At 41.3% G+C, this 18,914-nt stretch overlaps 1 protein-coding gene across 3 annotated transcripts in view; it reads right to left on the minus strand.

The window, feature by feature from the left end:
• Positions 1-18,914, minus strand: part of vps13b (vacuolar protein sorting 13 homolog B) — a 318,686-nt gene that overhangs the window by 152,080 nt on the left and 147,692 nt on the right. For all 3 annotated transcript variants that reach the window (XR_002874967.1, XM_023964361.1, XM_023964362.1), the window contains exons 23-24: positions 5,021-5,255; positions 3,115-3,329 (exon numbers count right to left, since the gene is read on the minus strand). Coding sequence is in view for 2 of the 3 variants with exons in the window: in XM_023964361.1 (XP_023820129.1) it covers positions 3,115-3,329; positions 5,021-5,255 (450 nt within the window). In the remaining variant the exon portion in view is untranslated. The remainder of the gene's footprint in view (positions 1-3,114; positions 3,330-5,020; positions 5,256-18,914) is intronic.

Raw genomic sequence — 18,914 nt, forward strand, 5'->3', positions numbered from 1 at the left:
CTCTTTTGTTACAAACTAAATTTAATATAACAAAGCAAAAACCCCAGTGAAGATGTCATTCCATGCTAAATCTGGATTCAGCCAAATTAGGGGGTCTGGGGGTCCTGTAGAGCACCGGTCTAGGCTCCGTCCCTGAAATCTTTCAAAACGTCCCTGACTGCTGCACTCCTGCTATGATTTAGCTCTGCAGTTATGTGACACTAAACATAGTTACAGCTGAGGGGAAAAGAAATACTAAAGGAATATATTAGCTAGAGATGGACTTTCATGAATTCTCATTTCTCTAACCCTCCAAGAAAACCATTTCAGAGCCGGGCTCATGTTCTCCCAGATGCATGATAACCTGAGAAGGGTCAACATGACTAACACATGCTCTCCACTTTATAAACGATTGATACATAATCACTAAACTCAGAAGAAGAAAAGCCATGACAGGAAAAGTCTGTTTTAAACAACAAAAGGGCCGAATGTGAGTGGAAAAGATGAGTGAGCCTCATGGGAATGTGATGTGGTGGTCTCTGTTCATTTTTGCATTCACAGTGGGGTTTTAGGACTAGAACAAAGAAAAGAGAAAAAGAGGAAAAGCAACACACTACTGCCACACAGAGATGAATGTCTTGCTTTGGTGTCCTGCTGCCCTTCCAGGCCCCCAAAACACCTTTGATCCCTCAAACCTTTCGGTGCATCAAGTATGAGTCTAAACTTAAACTACCGTAGATTTCTGCTAAAAACAGATTGTTCATTTTTCTGTACTTCCTGCTCACGTGCACTACCGTGAGTGCATACATTACACGGAGGCCTTTCACAAAAAAGTATAAATCAAATCAAAAGCAGCAAAAATATATTACAGCTGGGCCATTTCAAACATGTCCAGGAAGAGCTGCTAATGTCGATCCATCCGCTGTTCAGGGTTTGGGCCAACAGCTGTCTGCCATTCCTAACCAAATTGCTCTGCTGGCAGGGGAAGAACAACGCCATGTTCACTGCTCAGGGATTTTTTTGGGCCTGGAACTCAAATCAAGCAAAACGAGGCCTACCGGTCTCAGGAGCATGTGTAGAATAAGAGCCTGAAGAATACTGAGCAGTGGAAAAAGGCTGTGTATAGTAAGAATGAGACGGTATAAGAATGATTGAGGTGTTTTATGACCTCAATTTCTGAATTTGGGGTTATTCCTAGTTTTATGATGGGGTCTGTATTATTAATTCCCTCCCAAACATTTTGTTCATCCTGTCTTGCAACCTGTCGACTGAGACAGCTCTTCCAGCAGATTTCAAAAGCATAAAGATGGGTACTGGAAGAGATATTTGTGCTCAGTTATTATTTGTAGCTGGAGTGAATGCAGAAGCATAAAGTGGAAACTGATCAAAGGCTGTCGCTGAAGAAACATGTCAGAAACATTACTGCATATTTGCATTTGTTCATTGAAAGCAAACAGTTTTTACCATATAATAAAGTTATTACAAGATTTTCCTATCTACCTCTGTCTCTGTGGAGCATTACTCTCTGTCATGCAGTGCGAATCACGATTGGGCCTGAACAGCACTGTCAGTTTAGTCAAAAACCATTCAAACTGCATGATATTAACATCAATTCAGGCTTTTTAAACAATAATTTCCACCTCTGTAGCATCTTATGGGAAGGAACCAGAAGAGAAAGAAGCAGAATCATCATCACAATGCAGCAGCTGTCAGTCAGCTGACTGATCCCAGCTCATACAGTACAGACCAAAAGTCTGGACACACCTTCTTATTCAAAGAGTTTTCTTTATTTTTAGGCATCAAAACTATGAATTATCACATGTGGAATTATATACATAACAGAAAAGTGTGAAACAACTGAAAATATGTCATATTGTTGGTTCTTCAAAGTAGCCACCTTTTGCTTTGATTACTGCTTTGCACACTCTTGGCATTCTCTTGATGAGCTTTAAGAGGTAGTCACCTGAAATGTTTTTCACTTCACAGGTGTGCCCTGTCAGGTTTAATAGGTGCTAGACTATTTTTAGTGGGTCTGCTCTGCTGCGCGGCGTTCACTTGCTGCTCTGTATGCTCACTTCCACTTTAATCTCGTAAAATTATGTGTTTTTTTCCTCTTAAATTTACTGTTTGATAACTCGTAATTGTACTTTTTTTTGGTGGCCCTAAAACTCTGTCTTACTGAATAGTTTGAAACTGAATTATTTTTTTCTGCCGGTAGTTAAAAAAAGTCCTCATTTCCACCGCATTTGTGCTGCGGTTTATGCTGTTGCTGCGGTTATGTCGTTGTATTTTTGCCGTTGCGTTGTTTCTTTTGTATGTAGTGTGAGCCCCGTCGGTCACCGTACCTTTAGAGTCGACTCAATAACATTTAAAAGTGTGAGACACTGTTTATCGCAGGGTTTGACCGCTTCACCCGAAAAGGAAAAACTTTGTAGGATGAAGTATTTCATAACAAGTAGTGGAAAATCTGATTTAATGTTACAAAAATGCTGTATAGAGAGGGAAGGGGAATTAATGAAGCCAAAAGTTTTGTTTTTATTTATGAACTTTAAACAAGAGAATGTTTTAAGATTGGTGTGATGTTGCTTTATTGCGTTTGACACACTCAAGGAAACTCCTTTGTTGTTGCTGTGCAGCGAGTCTGCAGGTCACCCAAAAGAAGTGTTTACACAGAAACGTCACTCAGGACAGCTAATTCAATTGACAAAAGAATATGCTTATGGTGCTGTTAAAGTGCTGTGAAATAAGACCCAAGAAACAAGCAGAGAAACAATCAGGCAGCATTTCCATCCTGTCTGTTATCATTATGCTTTCACTAAAACATGGTAAAACAATGATAATGGGTTCTGCAATCCCCAATCCCCCTCACCTAAACCTCAAACCGTTTGACCAAAACAAACAGGGCACATTTGCATGTTTATAAGTTCCATTTGGATGAAAATCACATGAAGTAAGAAGATGAGAAAGTTCATTTACTGCGGTCAGTCTAAATTGTAGCAGAATGCTGCGCCTGTGAGCTTCTGCCAGGTTTTCTGGGAGCGTACTGCAACTAAGTTTACAAATAGATCATTTAGATAAGTACACATGTAATTCAAGTTACTCAGACAATGAACATTTCAGGCTCTTGTGGCTTACCTGAGGGTTGGAACATTTGACGTGGACGGGCTGTAGATCGACATGAAGACAGACTACAAAGGACGGTCTTCCTTCTGAGCTGCTCTGCACTTTGGATGTGACGGCCAGGGTGGACGTACATCCCATAGGCTCCAGCAGACTGAGGCTCTGCTGCTGACCCAGCAGAGTATAAATGCTGAACTGACTCAGGCTTATAGTCCAGGGAAAGGCATCTCCTGGTAAACACAAAACAACAGTTATGTTCAAAGAAAGAAATGAGACAAAACCCGGCAGAGTTTCAGAGAAACACAGAAAGGTGGACCGGGCCCTCTGGGTCTGTGAAGACAAGAGTCAACACAAACATCTACAAGTGAAGAATTCCAGTGAGGAAACAAAAACATTACTGTTCCAAAAATGATTCGAAATGTTTCAGAGCATATTCTGAATAAATTATCCACTAACCAATTACATTGTGTTTTCTGTCAGTCATTTTTAGCCTGGGGAACAAACACAATCTGAAAACAAATTAAAAAAAACTTTCATTATTACTAGATTTCAAGCTCTTATGTTTTTGGGCTTCTTTCTGGACCATTGCCAATTGTTTGGTTATATTGGTTTAATTTCTACCCAATTTATGCTTTTATTTTCCTTTAATTTCTTTATACAATATTTTCCTGAGTTAAAAACAACTCAATTTGGATTATTTCTAACTATGAAGTTTGTAGTGTACGTTGCTCTACGTTTTTTTGGGATTTTAGCCCATCAGATGTAAGTAAATTTATGGATTAAGTGTTAAAGTCTTCAAAAACAGACTAGAGAGACATTTCTCTAAGAAAACTCCATCTGTCATAAAACTCTCAAAAGTTATGTTATAATCAGATCGGTGCTGAACAGATTTTTCAACGGTTTATTTATTAGATTAAAGAAAGATGTTTTTTTATTTAAAAGATAAAGCTACAAAATCCAAGAGTTTAAACATAAACTGAAAATATAACCACTTTTTCCTCTGTCTGTGCCGTGCAAACAGCGCCACAGGGGGTTAAATGCTTTTGTGATCTGGTGTCATAGCACACCTCTGCAAGGCAGGCCATGACGCCACCAGTGAAACCACATCTACCCAGAGCTGTACTTTGAGGACGGTGTCCTCTGGCACTGGCGTGATTTAAGTAGCCAATAAGAGAAAAAAAAACAATGTTTAACCACATAACTGTTGTGTCAAAGTTTATATCCTTGAAAATGTATTTATGACATGTGAAAAGACTATAACAGCGACAGCTTCATTCAGCGGGGACAGTTCCAGTCTGATCCTCTCCTTACATCTGTATTATGACTACTATGGCTCCTCCCTGTTTCATTCTCTGCTTTTTGACCTTAAGTCGTGTTTTGAGTGGTGCAGCTGTAGGCTTTGGCTGCTGGGGGTTGTCTTTGGCAGTTCATTAATTACCCCTCCTGTTAGCTCAGATGTTCCAGTATTTCGGTGTTTGTCTCTTTCCTGTCTTCTTAGACCCTAACAGACCAGGACAGATGGTCCCCCTTACTGAGACCGGTTCTGCTGGAGGTCTCCTCCTTTCCTTTCATATAGAGAAAGCTTTCCTCCCCACTGTCGCTCTTTGCATGCTCAGTATGGAATTACACCCAAAAATCTTCAATATTATCTGTTAGTCACTCACACAGAACGCTAATAGCATAGCTAAATTTGATCAGGATTTGGAGCGTTTGCAATGATTATAACAATCACATGATTTCATTTTTCTTTAAACAAACTGAATTGAATTAAGTTAAATAGAAATTATAGAGGGTCAGTCTTCCCTGGTAATAAAGAGAGCCATGAGCTTATCCAGGAATATGTAACTGTTTTGAATTCGAGTGAAAAAGTTTTAAAACTTTTAAATCTAGATGTCTAAATGCTGCTAGGACATAAACTCACCTTCTTCCAAGATTGGCTTTGAGACAACAAAAGGAAGTTCCTGCAGAGGTTCTACGTATTTGTGTCCTGCACTCAGGACGTTGATCTGGGGCAGACAAATGACCAGAGTGGCTGGCATGAAGGCCTGGTTGTGATACCAACTCCGCACAGTTCCGGGTATGTCTCCACAGATGATGGTGCTGGGAGACGGGAGGCTGTCGTTGGGCAGGAACACACAGCACGACTTCAGCTCCAACTAAAAAGGGGGGAGGGGGTGAGAGTGATAGTCTTAGCTAAAAGTTCAGTTCACTGCTTCTGGGCATTTAGCAACACCATAAAAAAGGAATGAGAGGCCGTAGAAAAGCCTAGGAAGCTAAACTCTGCTATACATTACTTTAAATGTTAATGCTATAAACTCCCAACTGGACACATCAAAAGGTAAAAAATAGGTTCAACATCTTTTATAAAATAATATCTTTAATAAGAGAACCTTCATTAATTGAGAAACATACAATTAAATAAATGATTTTTGAAAAATTCAAAGTTGTAGCCACAGCTGCCATAGAGCAGACTGACAGATTTAAAAAAAAAGGCTCAGATAAAAAAATGTCTCGTAGAGACAGTAGGTGGCAGTAGGTGACAGTACAGTAAGTGGCAGTAGGTGACAGTACAGTAAGTGGCAGTAGGTGACAGTACAGTAAGTGGCAGTAGGTGACAGTACAGTAAGTGGCAGTAGGTGACAGTACAGTAAGTGGCAGTAGGTGACAGTACAGTAAGTGGCAGTAGGTGACAGTACAGTAAGTGGCAGTAGGTGACAGTAAGTGGCAGTAGGTGACAGGACAGTAAGTGGCAGTAGGTGACAGTACAGTAAGTGGCAGTAGGTGACAGTAAGTGGCAGTAGGTGACAGTAAGTGGCAGTAGGTGACAGTAAGTGGCAGTAGGTGACAGGACAGTAAGTGGCAGTAAGTGACAGTACAGTAAGTGGCAGTAGGTGACATTACAGTAAGTGGCAGTAGGTGACATTACAGTAAGTGGCAGTAGGTGACAGTACAGTAAGTGGCAGTAGGTGACAGTACAGTAAGTGGCAGTAGGTGACAGTACAGTAAGTGGCAGTAGGTGACACTAAGTGGCAGTAGGTGACAGTACAGTAAGTGGCAGTAGGTGACAGTAGGAGGCAGTAGGTGGCAGTAGGTGGCAGTAAGGGACAGTAGGGGACAGTAGGGGACAGTAGGGGACAGTAGGGGACAGTAGGTGACAGTAGGTGGCAGTAGGTGCAGCTAAATATGTTTGCTAAAAGAACAACTAAAAATACTTTAAGAATACCACCTACTGCTGGAGAAACGCTATGATGACAATGATATGGCCCATGGGTTGTCTAGCTTTGGAGAGAGCGTGTTAAGGAGGAGACTGGCAGGATCTCCTTCTGCCAGTCTCCCTCATTCTCTGTTGTCCCCCACAAGAGAGAAGGAGGAGAGATGTGTAGAAAAAGGAGGACTTTCTCAGATGCTACTTGGTTGAGGCAGAAATGAAGAACCTGAGCCTCTAGTATTCACAGAGAGGCCACTGCATGAGAGTAAAAAGCTTGTGCTGGACTTTTTGTTCAGCTCCACAAAGCTGTAGATCATCTTATTCTTCCAATGTTTGTTCACCTTTCAGTATATCTCTTCAGGGGTCGCCACAGCGAATCAGCTTTCACGTACAGGTGGTTTGGGAGAGAGTTTTACCTGCTATTATTTTTGATAACAATAAATAATAGGTGTAAGCATAAAAACACGTGAGCGGTTCAGTAGTGATATACAACAAACCAAATGAAAAACTCTTTAATTAAACAGAGAACTCCTTAGATTGTCACAACAACTATTTGAAGAAAGAAAAATAACCATTTTTTCAAAACAGTTATTTAAGTTTCCTAATTACAGTAAAGTCATTAAACTCAGTCAAACTCAGATCTTTTTTGTTTAAAATGAACATTACCTACTTTGTCTTTAATTAGCTGCTGTCTTTACTGTTTTATATGCAAAATGTCCTTGAGTGTCTTGGAAGGAAGGCCCTTTTTGAAATTAAAAGGTATTATTATTTTTATTATTATTTCAAACTACTGCAAAATGCAGAGATGCACTCATGACTGACAATTTCAGAGTGAATTAATGCACAAACGAAGTAGTTCAGACAAATAGTACAGACCATGTAAACGTCAAATATTTAGACACAAAATATAAGTGTAACAAATAAGATGTAATATTATACCCAAGTCCTTGATGATTTAAATAGATCATTTGTGGTTCAGCTCTGATACAAACACAGAGTAAATGAGCTAACAGTGCTTCCCAAATATTCAGCTAATATATTGAGTATGATGGTTGACTACATCTGTCACCATTTATCACATTTTGGGAAGTAAACGTTTACACAATGCATGATCAAGTGAGAAAATTAACTAGTAAAATAAATTGAGGCTAAATGGAGTTCCTGCAGATAATTTACAAATGCAAAATAATCTTTATTTCAGAAGACACACATACATTACTATTTCCTCAGATACTTCATTTTTGTGTTGGAGTTGAAGGTATGATTTTCGTGAAAAGGGTTATTTTTTAGCAACTGATAGGAACGCTACGGCTTATTATGGCAGAAATGCATGAGTTTAATAAATGGATTTGGCACACAGCGAGGACTTCCTTTCAGCAAGAGATATTTACTCTCAACAAATTTCTGTTTCCTCTGCTGACAGCCTGGTACTCTGTTCAACCCCTTTTTCTTCTGTTTTTTTCAATAGTTAGGTATTTACTGCTTTACGAGCTGTAACACCATGAAAACTGTTGATGGCTGCAGCCTCTTTAGAGTAAAAGTAAAAGAGAGACACACTGGTTACATCAAGAAATTATAACAATTATGGATTGGATTTATCTGCGCTTTTTCAGATGCTCAAAGTTCTTACAATGTGTCCATCATTCATACTTGGTGATGGTAACTACTGATGTAGCCTCATCTGCCCTGGGGCAGTCTGACAGAGGCGTGGCTGCCAGTTTGCGCCTATGGCCCCTCTGACCATCACCGGGACATTCATGCACATTCATACACCAGTGGAGCCACACTGGAGGCAGGGAGGGTGAAGTGTCTTGCCCAAGGACACAACGACACGTGGCTGGGGGGGAGTGGGGATTGAACCGCCAACCTTCAATCATGGGACGTCCTGCTCTACCACCACAAATGAATAAGGTTTCCACACAACAGCAACAGGGATTTCAGAGTTTTGAACTAACCTAAGGCTCTTTTGGTCCATTTTTGGTGAAAACGAGTCCAACAAATTGCAAAGAGGACTTGAGAAAAGCAGCAGAAAGGAAGTTTTGAGCAAGTGGAAACTGAATACTAAATTTGTTGATGAATATCTGACGGGTCAGTCCGATGACATTGATATAGAAAGGAAAAAACCTACTCCAAATGGACGAATAATGGCACTGACAGAAAAATATCGTGCCAGAGTCAGAATTAAATTGTACTCAAGTGATGGGAGCCAAAAAGTCTAAGTACAAACTGCTTACTGTAATCCAGGGGTCGGGAACCTATGGCTCGCGAGCCATATATGGCTCTTTTGATGGTCAAATGTGGCTCGCAGACAAATCTTCAATTTTTTTTTATTCATCAGACCAGTCCTTCTCGGGCACGATGCGATGCCAGAGGCGCGCAGTAGTAGCGGTGCTTGGAGAGAAGGATCTGCGCCAGCATTATCACTTTACTATTATCTATTATTTCACAGAGTTTGTACCACCCGGAAACCTGTGAATTGCCGTGCCTAAAACTGCGCGCTCCCGTCTCTGAGAAAGAGCGCGCAGTTGCGGGGACGGGATGTGTGAGGAAGAAACCAGAGGGTGGGGGTGAGGGGTCCAGCAGCAGGTGAATCGCGCAGGGATTGTAAAAACGTAAAACCCGCTGCCCGTCACTCACTGCAGCGTGTGAGTGTGTGTTTGGCTCCAGGTCTGCATGTGAGCAGTCTGTCTCACATCTAAAGAACATTCAGACCTAAGATCACGTTTAAAGTCTCAACGCCTGCATGAAGCAGAAACTCACCACGTATCAACCAGACTAGACCATCAGCAAAACTACCACGAGAAATACTCATCATTTATTAGCAACAGCATAACGATATTATTAAAAAGAATCCACAGACTTATTGTACTTTAGAAGTGTTGAAATTACATCAAATGCACACATTCACTTGTATATTTAGTTTTAAACATATTGTCGCGGACTGAGTTTAACTGGGTGGCTGTTGGGCCGTGTTATAAATTCTGGAGTTCAATGAACGCATCATGCAGTGATCTGATTGGCCCCCAGTTCTGTCGCTCAGCCTGTTGTTAGGTAGTTTGGACCAATGGGGTTCAGCTATGGGCCGAATAAGGGAAATGGGAGGGCTGGAGCGGGAGCAGGGGAATATAAAATTGGGAGAAGCGCTCTCGTCTCAGCGGGAGAGATCCAGGAGTTGCTGAATTAATTTACGGCATTTGTTACAGCCAGCATTAACCAGAATAAAGAACCTTAAAAGAGGTTAAGTCTCAGTGTGGGAAAAGGACACCACATTATTGTATGGCTCTTTCGAAATTACATTTCAAAATATGTGGCGTTTATGGCTCTCTTGGCCAAAAAGGTTCCCGACCCCTGCTGTAATCTATACTACTCCTGGAGGCAAAGAAATTTTCGCCTAAGCTTTATCCAAAACAAATTTGGAGAACAAAGACGGTTGAATCAATATAGCATGACAACTACAAAACGCTCATGACATAGTACTGATGTAAAAGCTGCACAACTCTCTAAATGTCACTTTGCTGTCTGACATTTTTAATGGTTCAGGAGAATACACATTTCTACAGTCAGGGAAACCCACCACCCCGGATTTTAGGAGAAAATGGGTTGGCCTTGACTAAATAATATAGAAGAGTTTTAAAGATAGTCAGACCTGGTCTCCAAAACATCAACTCAAAATCTGGTGGTTCTGCTAGTACAAAACAGAAAAGTAATGTGAGCAGTGGGGGAAACAAAGCACAGAGATGGCTGACACCACATGGCGTTCACAACAACACATCTTCATTCTCTGACACCTTAGTCATGGGCAAGAAATGGGTAGATCTGCACGGGGCACGCAGGTCATAGACAACCTGGTGAGCCTGCAGAGAGAAAAGGGGCATGCTGCAGGCTCACCAGGTTGTAGCAAACACTTATAAAACATGCAACCCCCAAACCCTCTGCACCGTGCAAGCAGTCTTTCAGTGGTGTTCAAGTGATACGATGCTCCTTGCGTGCAGCCTGGCTGTTTGAAATGAGGAAATAGACAATCGGAGTGTAGTTTTTGTGTTCATCCTATGGGCTTCCTACAGACACTTGCGTAGCACCTGCACACAGTGTGTTGTTATCAAGAGCACTTTATTTTTGAAGGACAGGATGTTTGTCCACATATTTCCCTTCATTAACTTTAGACTTCACACATTTGATCTCAGGCTTCATGGAAGACTTTTACAATAGTTTAAAAGATGACTGGAGTGGGACAAAAAGTTATACCTGCAAAGCACAGAGAGAGACAAAACTGCCAAATGGAATGAGAGCTTTTCTTTCTCAAAGACACGTCTTCCCTGATCCTTTCTCACTCCAGCCTGCTGACCTCTGACCTTTTGCTCTGCTCATTGTTAGAGTTGAACAGTGGATGTGAAGATCATGACCTCAGCTCAGTGTCAGCAGAAAAGAAAGAATTGGAGCAGGAAAACAGTAGGTAGAAAATAAAAGTCTTAAAGTAAAAACAAAGATCAAAAGTTAGAAACACATTTTACTATTAAAGTCGCTTTTATTCCAATGCTGTAAAAGTTTTTTTTTTTTTCCGGTTTAACAACAAACAAGCAGCATGAAACAATCATTTTGGGACTATTTTCCCCCTTCTGTGCTAAAATGTTCACGTCAGGGACTTGTATGGTTGATTTGCTTCCCTGGAGTCACAATATAAACACAAACTACATTACTGTATTCACAAGAAATGTACAAAGCTGAGCAAACAGAACTATTTTTAGCCATAACAGGAGTCGTGGAAATGTACTTTGTGACAGTGTAGACCCGTAGAAAGACGTCCTTTCCAAATGCAGCGAAAAGGAAAAATTCTGATGTGAAATGAGAAAAAAAAACAGCACTGGGCATAAAAAAATATCTGAATGCCAACGATTTAATTTTAGAACGGAATTTCTGTTGCAGAAGTTTAGCTGTATTCAGGGTAATGTGGAATAAAAACTGCAGCAAAAATGACAGACAGCCTTGGAAAAGAATCACACACAACAAACACATGAAAACCAGGTGATTTCAGCGTCGACAGCCGTCTGGGTTTGTTTTGATCAGAAAAGGGATAAAACATGTTGGGTCATGATGGTTAAGAGGAAGGAACAGGTTTAGGTTGCTGGCCAGAAGTCCAAAGCGGCAGGTGCGTTCAAATAGTGCAAAGCTCAGCGGGGAAAAGAGAAGCTAGGGAAAGATAATTGTTCAATACTTTTTCCAATGACATCATGTCCTGTCAAAGTGAAACAAAATCTTTAAAGAAAACAAATGCAGTCAGTTGTCAGCAGTATGGAACGCGCACCTCAGTTTCCGACCACCACTAATGACAGATTCATTTAGTAAAAACACTGGTAGACAATGTAACTGTGTGCTTCTGGCTTTTCAAAGGCATAGTGTATCATTTTCAGCACATTTTATTAATATAATTCAAAAAAGGCAGAAACCGTTTTTAATTTTAACCAGGAAATCCTTGTTTAAAAAAAAAAAGGCTGAAGTCAATCAATTCCTCATGAAGCTGCACGTGCTGGAGTTTAACAGTGAAAACATGCTCAAATGACATACATACTCATTTGCAGAGTTATACACACACATACATCATTTTTGCTCACACGTTCACTTTAAGTTAGTGCAAAAATGAACACATACACACAAAAATCACAGATCACATTTCTCCATCTTTACTCATTTCTTTTGGGGGGGGAAAGAGTCCATTAGGATTCAAAATGAAAAAGTAGTTTGCAGAAAACAAGCAAATAAAAAGGAAACTTTCTTGGCCCGGCGCTCAACCTAAAAATCTGACACCTGGCTGTCGGCTGCAGCTGCTTTCTTCTCTTCTCTTTAAGATAGCAGTTTGCTTCTGAAATGAAACTGTTGGAACAGTGCACTGATGGTAAATATCCGCAGCACGGAAATGTGAAGCTTTACACGACAGTACCATGAAAGTATTTTTCAGAAGGAACAGGGACAAACTCCAAATCTGACTGTCGCTCATCAAGTGTAGGTTGGTGCTCTGGTGTTGCATATCAGCATGCATACTGATGCTTTAGAAGAGAAACCATGGAGGGGAAGGTGTGAGGATGACACTGTCCTTATTTTTAGACACTGAGGGATTCCTTAAAATGCATGAAAATGAACAAAAGTATTGAATTTCTAGGGGGGAAAAAACCTCTAGGATCATCTGGATCAAGGAATGTGGACGGAACACAAACCTTTTTAAGAAAAAGAAGAAAAAAAGAGTAAAACAAGTTTAAAATAATACTTTAAACCCGTCCGTGTTTTTATTTACATGTTCTTGTAGCATTTTTTCTATTGAGGTCAAGTAAAAAAATCGTTTTGGAACAGAAGCAGGCAAAAAAAGCCATTCGAAAAAGCTGGTATTTGGTACAAACTACAGTCAGCGGGCCACATGCTCCCTGCTCCAGTGCATTCTGATGCATCCACTTGCAGAGAAAATGCTCGCTATTTTTGTTCCACCGCTAATTGATGTTTGGAGGGGCTGTAGGCTAGCTGGAGATGGATAATAGGAAATGGAGCAGGCTTTTACTATGCCAACTGTTCCACCCACAACTCAAAGGCGAATTTCTGATGAACTCCTGCCCCTCTGCAGAAACTATGTCCTAGAAATGGACATGTTTTTTTATTTTGGCTAAAAACAGCCAAATCAGATTAAAAGACCACTGAAAACAGATCAAAAGATGATTGGAGAGAGACTTTAGAATATTCTTTAAATTAACTTTTAAAATGCTTTAAGTTCTATTTTTCTTGTCCTTCCTGACTGACAGACACACATAAAGCCTCCCCATGAATGAACACCATTTTCCCAGCATGTCCTTTGACTCTTTCATGCTGTTTGGTGAATACAGAATAGGCACTTTTATTGAAATGTATTTACAGCGGCACATATGTCTTGATCTGGGTACTGACAGCTGAAAATGCATTACTGTCGTTGTCACTTAAGTTGACCCAGGCGGTGCAGAACATGTGTGACACTTGGCCTGCGGAGCTGTGGACGTATCCGCTGTGAGGCTTATTGTTTTCATATCTCCGCAGGAAAGAGAAACATGGATGTCCCAATTTTGCACAGACCTTAGTGGAGCTGAACTCTGCGGGTCAGGATCAGCCCTCTGTAGAGAGACCCCACAACTTGTGAAACACACTCTAGGTTGTGCACACTAACCACACACAGCATGCGCTGGGACATTTTTCTCTCATTTTCTCGACACACAATAACCAAGTCATGACACACAGGAAATCAGCCAGAGATAGAGGATAGGAAATTAGAAACACCCTCCCAGCATCTCCAGTGAAAACATTTGCAACTCTGGAGCATAAAAGCCTCAGCGGAGGGATCAGCAGCAAACGGAAAACACATCCCTTTGTTTTAAAAATGTGATACCTCTCCAAATGTAATCTTCCTGTGCATGCACCAGACAGGACACCATGTTTCCTAAGTGGCCGATTGGATGAACAGAAGGTCCACAAAGGATAACCCCCACTAAACCCACCCACTGTTTGACCTTCTGCTCCCCTTTTTTCCAAGTTTTCCTGCATTTTCTGCTCTGTCCAAATACGCTTTTGCAATAGGGGGTAGTAGTGTAAACTGTGTCTCCGTGTAAATGAACATGATTAATGTGTGTACCTGAAGATGACACCATGCAGATGTGTTTTGATGTGAACACATATACATGCCAAGTTCATGCTACAAGCTCCGGGAACAGATTTCCAACCTGATGTCAATGTGCAAAACATATAGGCTTGATGCATCCTGACAGCAGATAGGATCAGTCTCTCCCACATGCCACCACAAGCAACAAGCCAGCGGCCTGGCACTGCAGCACGGCCAGGCAAGCCGCCATCTCTTTGGCCCCGCATTCCTCTCCTCTAACACTGCTTACAGAAGCTGACAAGCTCTGGAGGTCTCTCTGGCCGAGGTGGAAATCTGCAAAAATAAACGCTTTAGGTGACATGAAGGCTTTGTTTGTTTCTGCTGGCCCGGCTGTTTGTGTTAGTGCGGTGGGTTAATTGCAACTTTGATCGCTGCGTTTATTGATCCAACAGTGGCCTTAGGAGTGCGGCTGGCCTGGCCTGCTTCGCCTTCTCCCACTGCCTATCCTAAACAATCAGCCCTCCACTGCCTCAGATAAGCAAGCCAATACAGACAGTGTCTAACACGGTGACCACACCAAAGTCCAGAGTTTACTGACAGAATATGGCTCCGCAAGGAACATGCACCAGTATGTAGAAGGTGCTTTAAAACTAGCCAAAATCTGCTTGGTTTGTTTAGGGAAAGCATGTTGAGGCGTACGGTGAGAAAGAGACAGCCAAAGCCCAAATTAGGTGCAAAGCTGACTGCTCACATTAAAAAATGTTCTCATGAGATAGAAGTTCTAGACTTCATGTTTGCCGGTGTGCTGTATGAAAAACAGGCTTGGTTGTGCAGTGCAGGATGCACTACAGGCCAAACTGAATCACTAACTGATGATCTACAGATGAAAACAGATTTCATAAGCTAATAGTGACAAGTTTTCACCACTACCTGTTTGAGAGACACACTTAAATAGGCCAAAGATGGCTGCCCTTTGCCTTAAATATCAAAACACATCAGTCCACAGACAAAAGGTAAACACGTTAAAATGTGCACACACATTTTAAAAAGCCAATTTACAAAATGAGCATTGAAGCTTCTCATCTCTTTTGTGCAATTTTTTATGGGCATTCTGATCTTTAAAGTCACGTTGCTTCCTGACAATGCTTTCTTTCAGTAATGCTGTGGTGGATCAGAGTTTTTTTCTTTTTTCTTTTCTTTTCAAATGAAAACGAGCACAGCCTGTGGAGACAGTAACATGTGTGTGCAATTCCACAGTGTCTGTTAGGTCATCAGTGTTTTGACACGGCAGCAAATGATGGAATGGAAAATGCCCACACACATCAAACGTGGCGTTCTCAGCAGGTAACACATTTACTATATCAGGGGAGCTTTTTCTTTAAAAAGGACAGTCTCTGAAAAGTCCACTTTCTAGCTCTGTTTTCTTACTTCTTTATTTCAAGCATTTGTAGTAAGACGGGATTCTCTAAATTATCTATTGAAAGTCCCACCCGGATCATCTTTTGATCAATTTACAGTATAAATACCATTTCTTTTAGCCAAAATCAGACAACTTGTGTTGTTTCTAGGACATAGTTCCTGCAGAGCGACAGTAGGTGATTAGAAAATTCCCCTCTAAGTTGGTTTGAAGTGTTTTTGATCTGATCAAAACATGGGATCACCTGATCCAGCAGAGAAAGCTGCAAACAGGAAGCATGGTAGATTTTCTAGACCAAGGTTGAGAAGCTCTTCTCGTTTAAACCATAAACACATTAACACGTTATTGTCTGTGGACCAACGGACACACACTTTACTCATAATGGAACCCTAAAAGACATTTAGTGGTACAATGTACACAGTGCCCTAAATTAAATGCAGAAGCCTATTTTGCAAAAGTGAAAAAATCTTGGATTGTATGAAGCAGAAAAGCCACAGGTGCCCTGAGCTGCTCTGTCAATGTGATGTTAGGAGCAGACTCCATGACAAGCTGAGAACACCACCAGATCTTTCACCACACACTAAATATGAGTATCTGTTTTGACACAAACACATTCAGTTCATAGTTAGGTTGTACTATATGGAAAGGCTGGGTCAAATTGAATAAGATCACTTCACTAAAATCTGAGCCGTGTGTGGAGATGTGTGCTTTGGCAGTTAGATGTAAGCAAGCAAGCCCATTCATCTGGATATAAATGGCTCACTCTAATATGATTTTCTACCCATTGCTCCTAAAAGCTCTTGCACAAGACTTCTCATCAACCTGTTCTCACACTCAAACATTCTCACATTCACGCACAGATGCAGAAGTGTGTGCTGCTATGCCCAACCAGAAAGAGGCAACTAATGGTTGGGTGTCTTGCTCACGGAGACTTTGACATTTAACTGGGGATGGTGGAGGAATCAAACCACCAACTATGAGTCAGGGAGACAACTGCCTCCGCCTCCAAGCTGCAGCTATCCAGACGTGTTCTAGGGCTTTTGCTCAAATCCAGCATGATGGTATTTTGGTATTGTTTTTTATAATTGTTTCTCAGCAGGACCTCTAAGCTGCATTAATGACACCACCACCTCCCATGCTGAGTGTTGGTAGTTACAGAACAACATTCTGCATACCAAAAAACTGACACAAACACTGTTTGTTGCTCTGATCCAGCTGTGTTCTTTTATAAGCAAGTGTTGCTCCTTCTCAGATCTGTAAAGGTAATAGGCGTGTAACGGTACACTAAAATTTCAAATCGGTTCGCTTCAGAATTTCATAGGGCTGGGTTCGAAACATTTTCTGTACAAAAAAGGCAGAAAGAAATTTCTTGCAAAATGCATGTATTGGTTTTACATAATCATAGTAAAATTTACCTATGGAGGTGATCTGCTATATAAAATAATACAACTATTAGCTGTCAGGAACCAAAAACTTAGGATACTTAACACTGGCCTGAAAAAACAACAACATTTGAACTTGCTCATTTTTTTTCTTGTAGACCTGATTGTTACAGTCGGGTGATGCCGTTTTAAGTTCGTTAACAGATTAGATGTATTATCTGTGGCAAATGCTATCTTTGTGTAACAATAAAATGTGGAAACACAGCGTTTGTCTTATCCAATTGTCTTTTCCTTTCATCCAAACAAATCCTAAGTGTTCCCACACAGCAGAACGTAAGGAGATGGGGGTGGTTGTGGTGGTGGTGGTGGTGGTGGTGGTGGGGGGGGGGGGGGGGGTGTCCTCCAGCTCTGGCCTTGCGTCTGCATGATATTGTTGACATTCCTCACTGTCACCTCCGTCACCCAATTGCTGTTGCACCTCCTGCAATGAGGTTTCTGACCGTGGTCTGCAAACGCAGGGGAGATCCTCTCCGCCGAAGGCGGATCTTCCTTCGGGGTTCACTTCCCCGTTCGAACCCTTAGATCCTCCAGAGCGGGTTCATAAAAGAACAAGTCTCCGTTCTTTTAGAGGAAAACGTTTTTATTATTGTTCCGGCACACTGAACGTGCGCTCACACACACACTCTTGAGCTGCGCACTGACATGCTCTGCCCCCCCCCCTTCCTAAAGGAGACACCAGACACCACTGGGCGTCTCGGCGGAAACTCGCGGTTCACATTAGTTCCGCCTCGGTGAAAAGTTAATACATTTGTGGGGGGGGAAATAAACAAACAAACAAAAAACGAAACGGTACAAAAGTGATCCAAACCAAAATTGCTGTACCAAAACAGTTCGGTCCAACTACATTTCCCTTTACACCCCTAAAAGGTAAGTATGCACGTCAGCAAAGAAAGACGTTTAAGTAGTGGCTCGCAAAACTTTGGATGACAAATGCTGGTTTGTCAGATAACAGTTAAATAACAGAATTGATGGTTTATCACTACAGGCCTTATAGAAGCCTGTTCTTAGGTGGTCAAAGATTGAGTTTGTAATTCCTACACATTTGGTAACTACAGGTCCTAACAGTATTCAAAGACGAGGTGTTGAATGGAGGGATAAAAGGATGAAGGCAAAGGGCAGAGGATGAAGTAATGTGCCTGCACAAGGCACTCTAGCAGAGTGTGAGATCTTATTCATGAAAACCAGCTGGCCTGCTCGATCTGAGCCACGCCAAACGTGCAGGGCACATAATTCTCCTTTCCATCTATGTCACTTCCTCCTGCCTTCAAACTCATTTTTGTCAAAAATTTCCCCTCATTTTTTTGCCTCCTGATCTCCCTCTCCATTCCATCACTTTACCTTTTCAACCCCGCTGATTTTCTCCATCTCTTTTGGTGTCTCGAAAATATCATTCTCATTAATGCATGGCAGCTGCAGGGAGCAGTGTTACTTCATTTTTCCATGGTGACCGTCTCTCTGTTTCAGTAGATCCTGTTTCAGTTTTGGTAGCAACGTGCTCCTTTGCCAGAGCTGAACACATTCATGTGTTAAGTAGAGGGAATTATTAAATAAATTCCTTAAATAAAGCCACCATCTTGGTCGCCTGCAATTACTATCAGGGCCCAGAGAGCGCATGTGTGTCCTGGACGGGAAAAGATTGAAGAAGAGACTACAAAATGACAACAGATAAGGTGAGTGAGTTTGGAAAATTAAATGGAGTAGAGGGGAAGGAACAGACCACTGGGAACACTTTGAAAATAGATCAAAAGATTATTGGAGTGGGACTTTAAGGTACTTTACAGTGACAGTCGCATTTGCCCATGCACACAAACATTCACACACTGCTGGCTGCTCTGATGCCATACATTGTAACTCCTCTGTACCATTGCCACCCTAACTTTAATATCTTCTTTTTTATTGTTTGATTGGCTTTTACAAAAAAAAGCACAATTGACCTTAAAACATCTCCAGCCTGTTTTAATAGTTTTAAGAGGTCTAAACAGCCGCAAACGTTTCAGTAACTCTGTATCTCTTCATCAGCTGAACTCTCTTCTGGAAAAGACAGAGAGGGAGGCCCTTGTGATAAATTGGGCACATGTGCAGCAGGAGTGTGAACCATTAGCTATTATGTTTACACCACACAAAAATAAATGCAGTGATTTG

This window comes from Oryzias latipes, chromosome 16 (genome assembly GCF_002234675.1).
Source record: "Oryzias latipes chromosome 16, ASM223467v1".
NCBI classification, from domain to species: Eukaryota; Metazoa; Chordata; class Actinopteri; order Beloniformes; family Adrianichthyidae; genus Oryzias; species Oryzias latipes.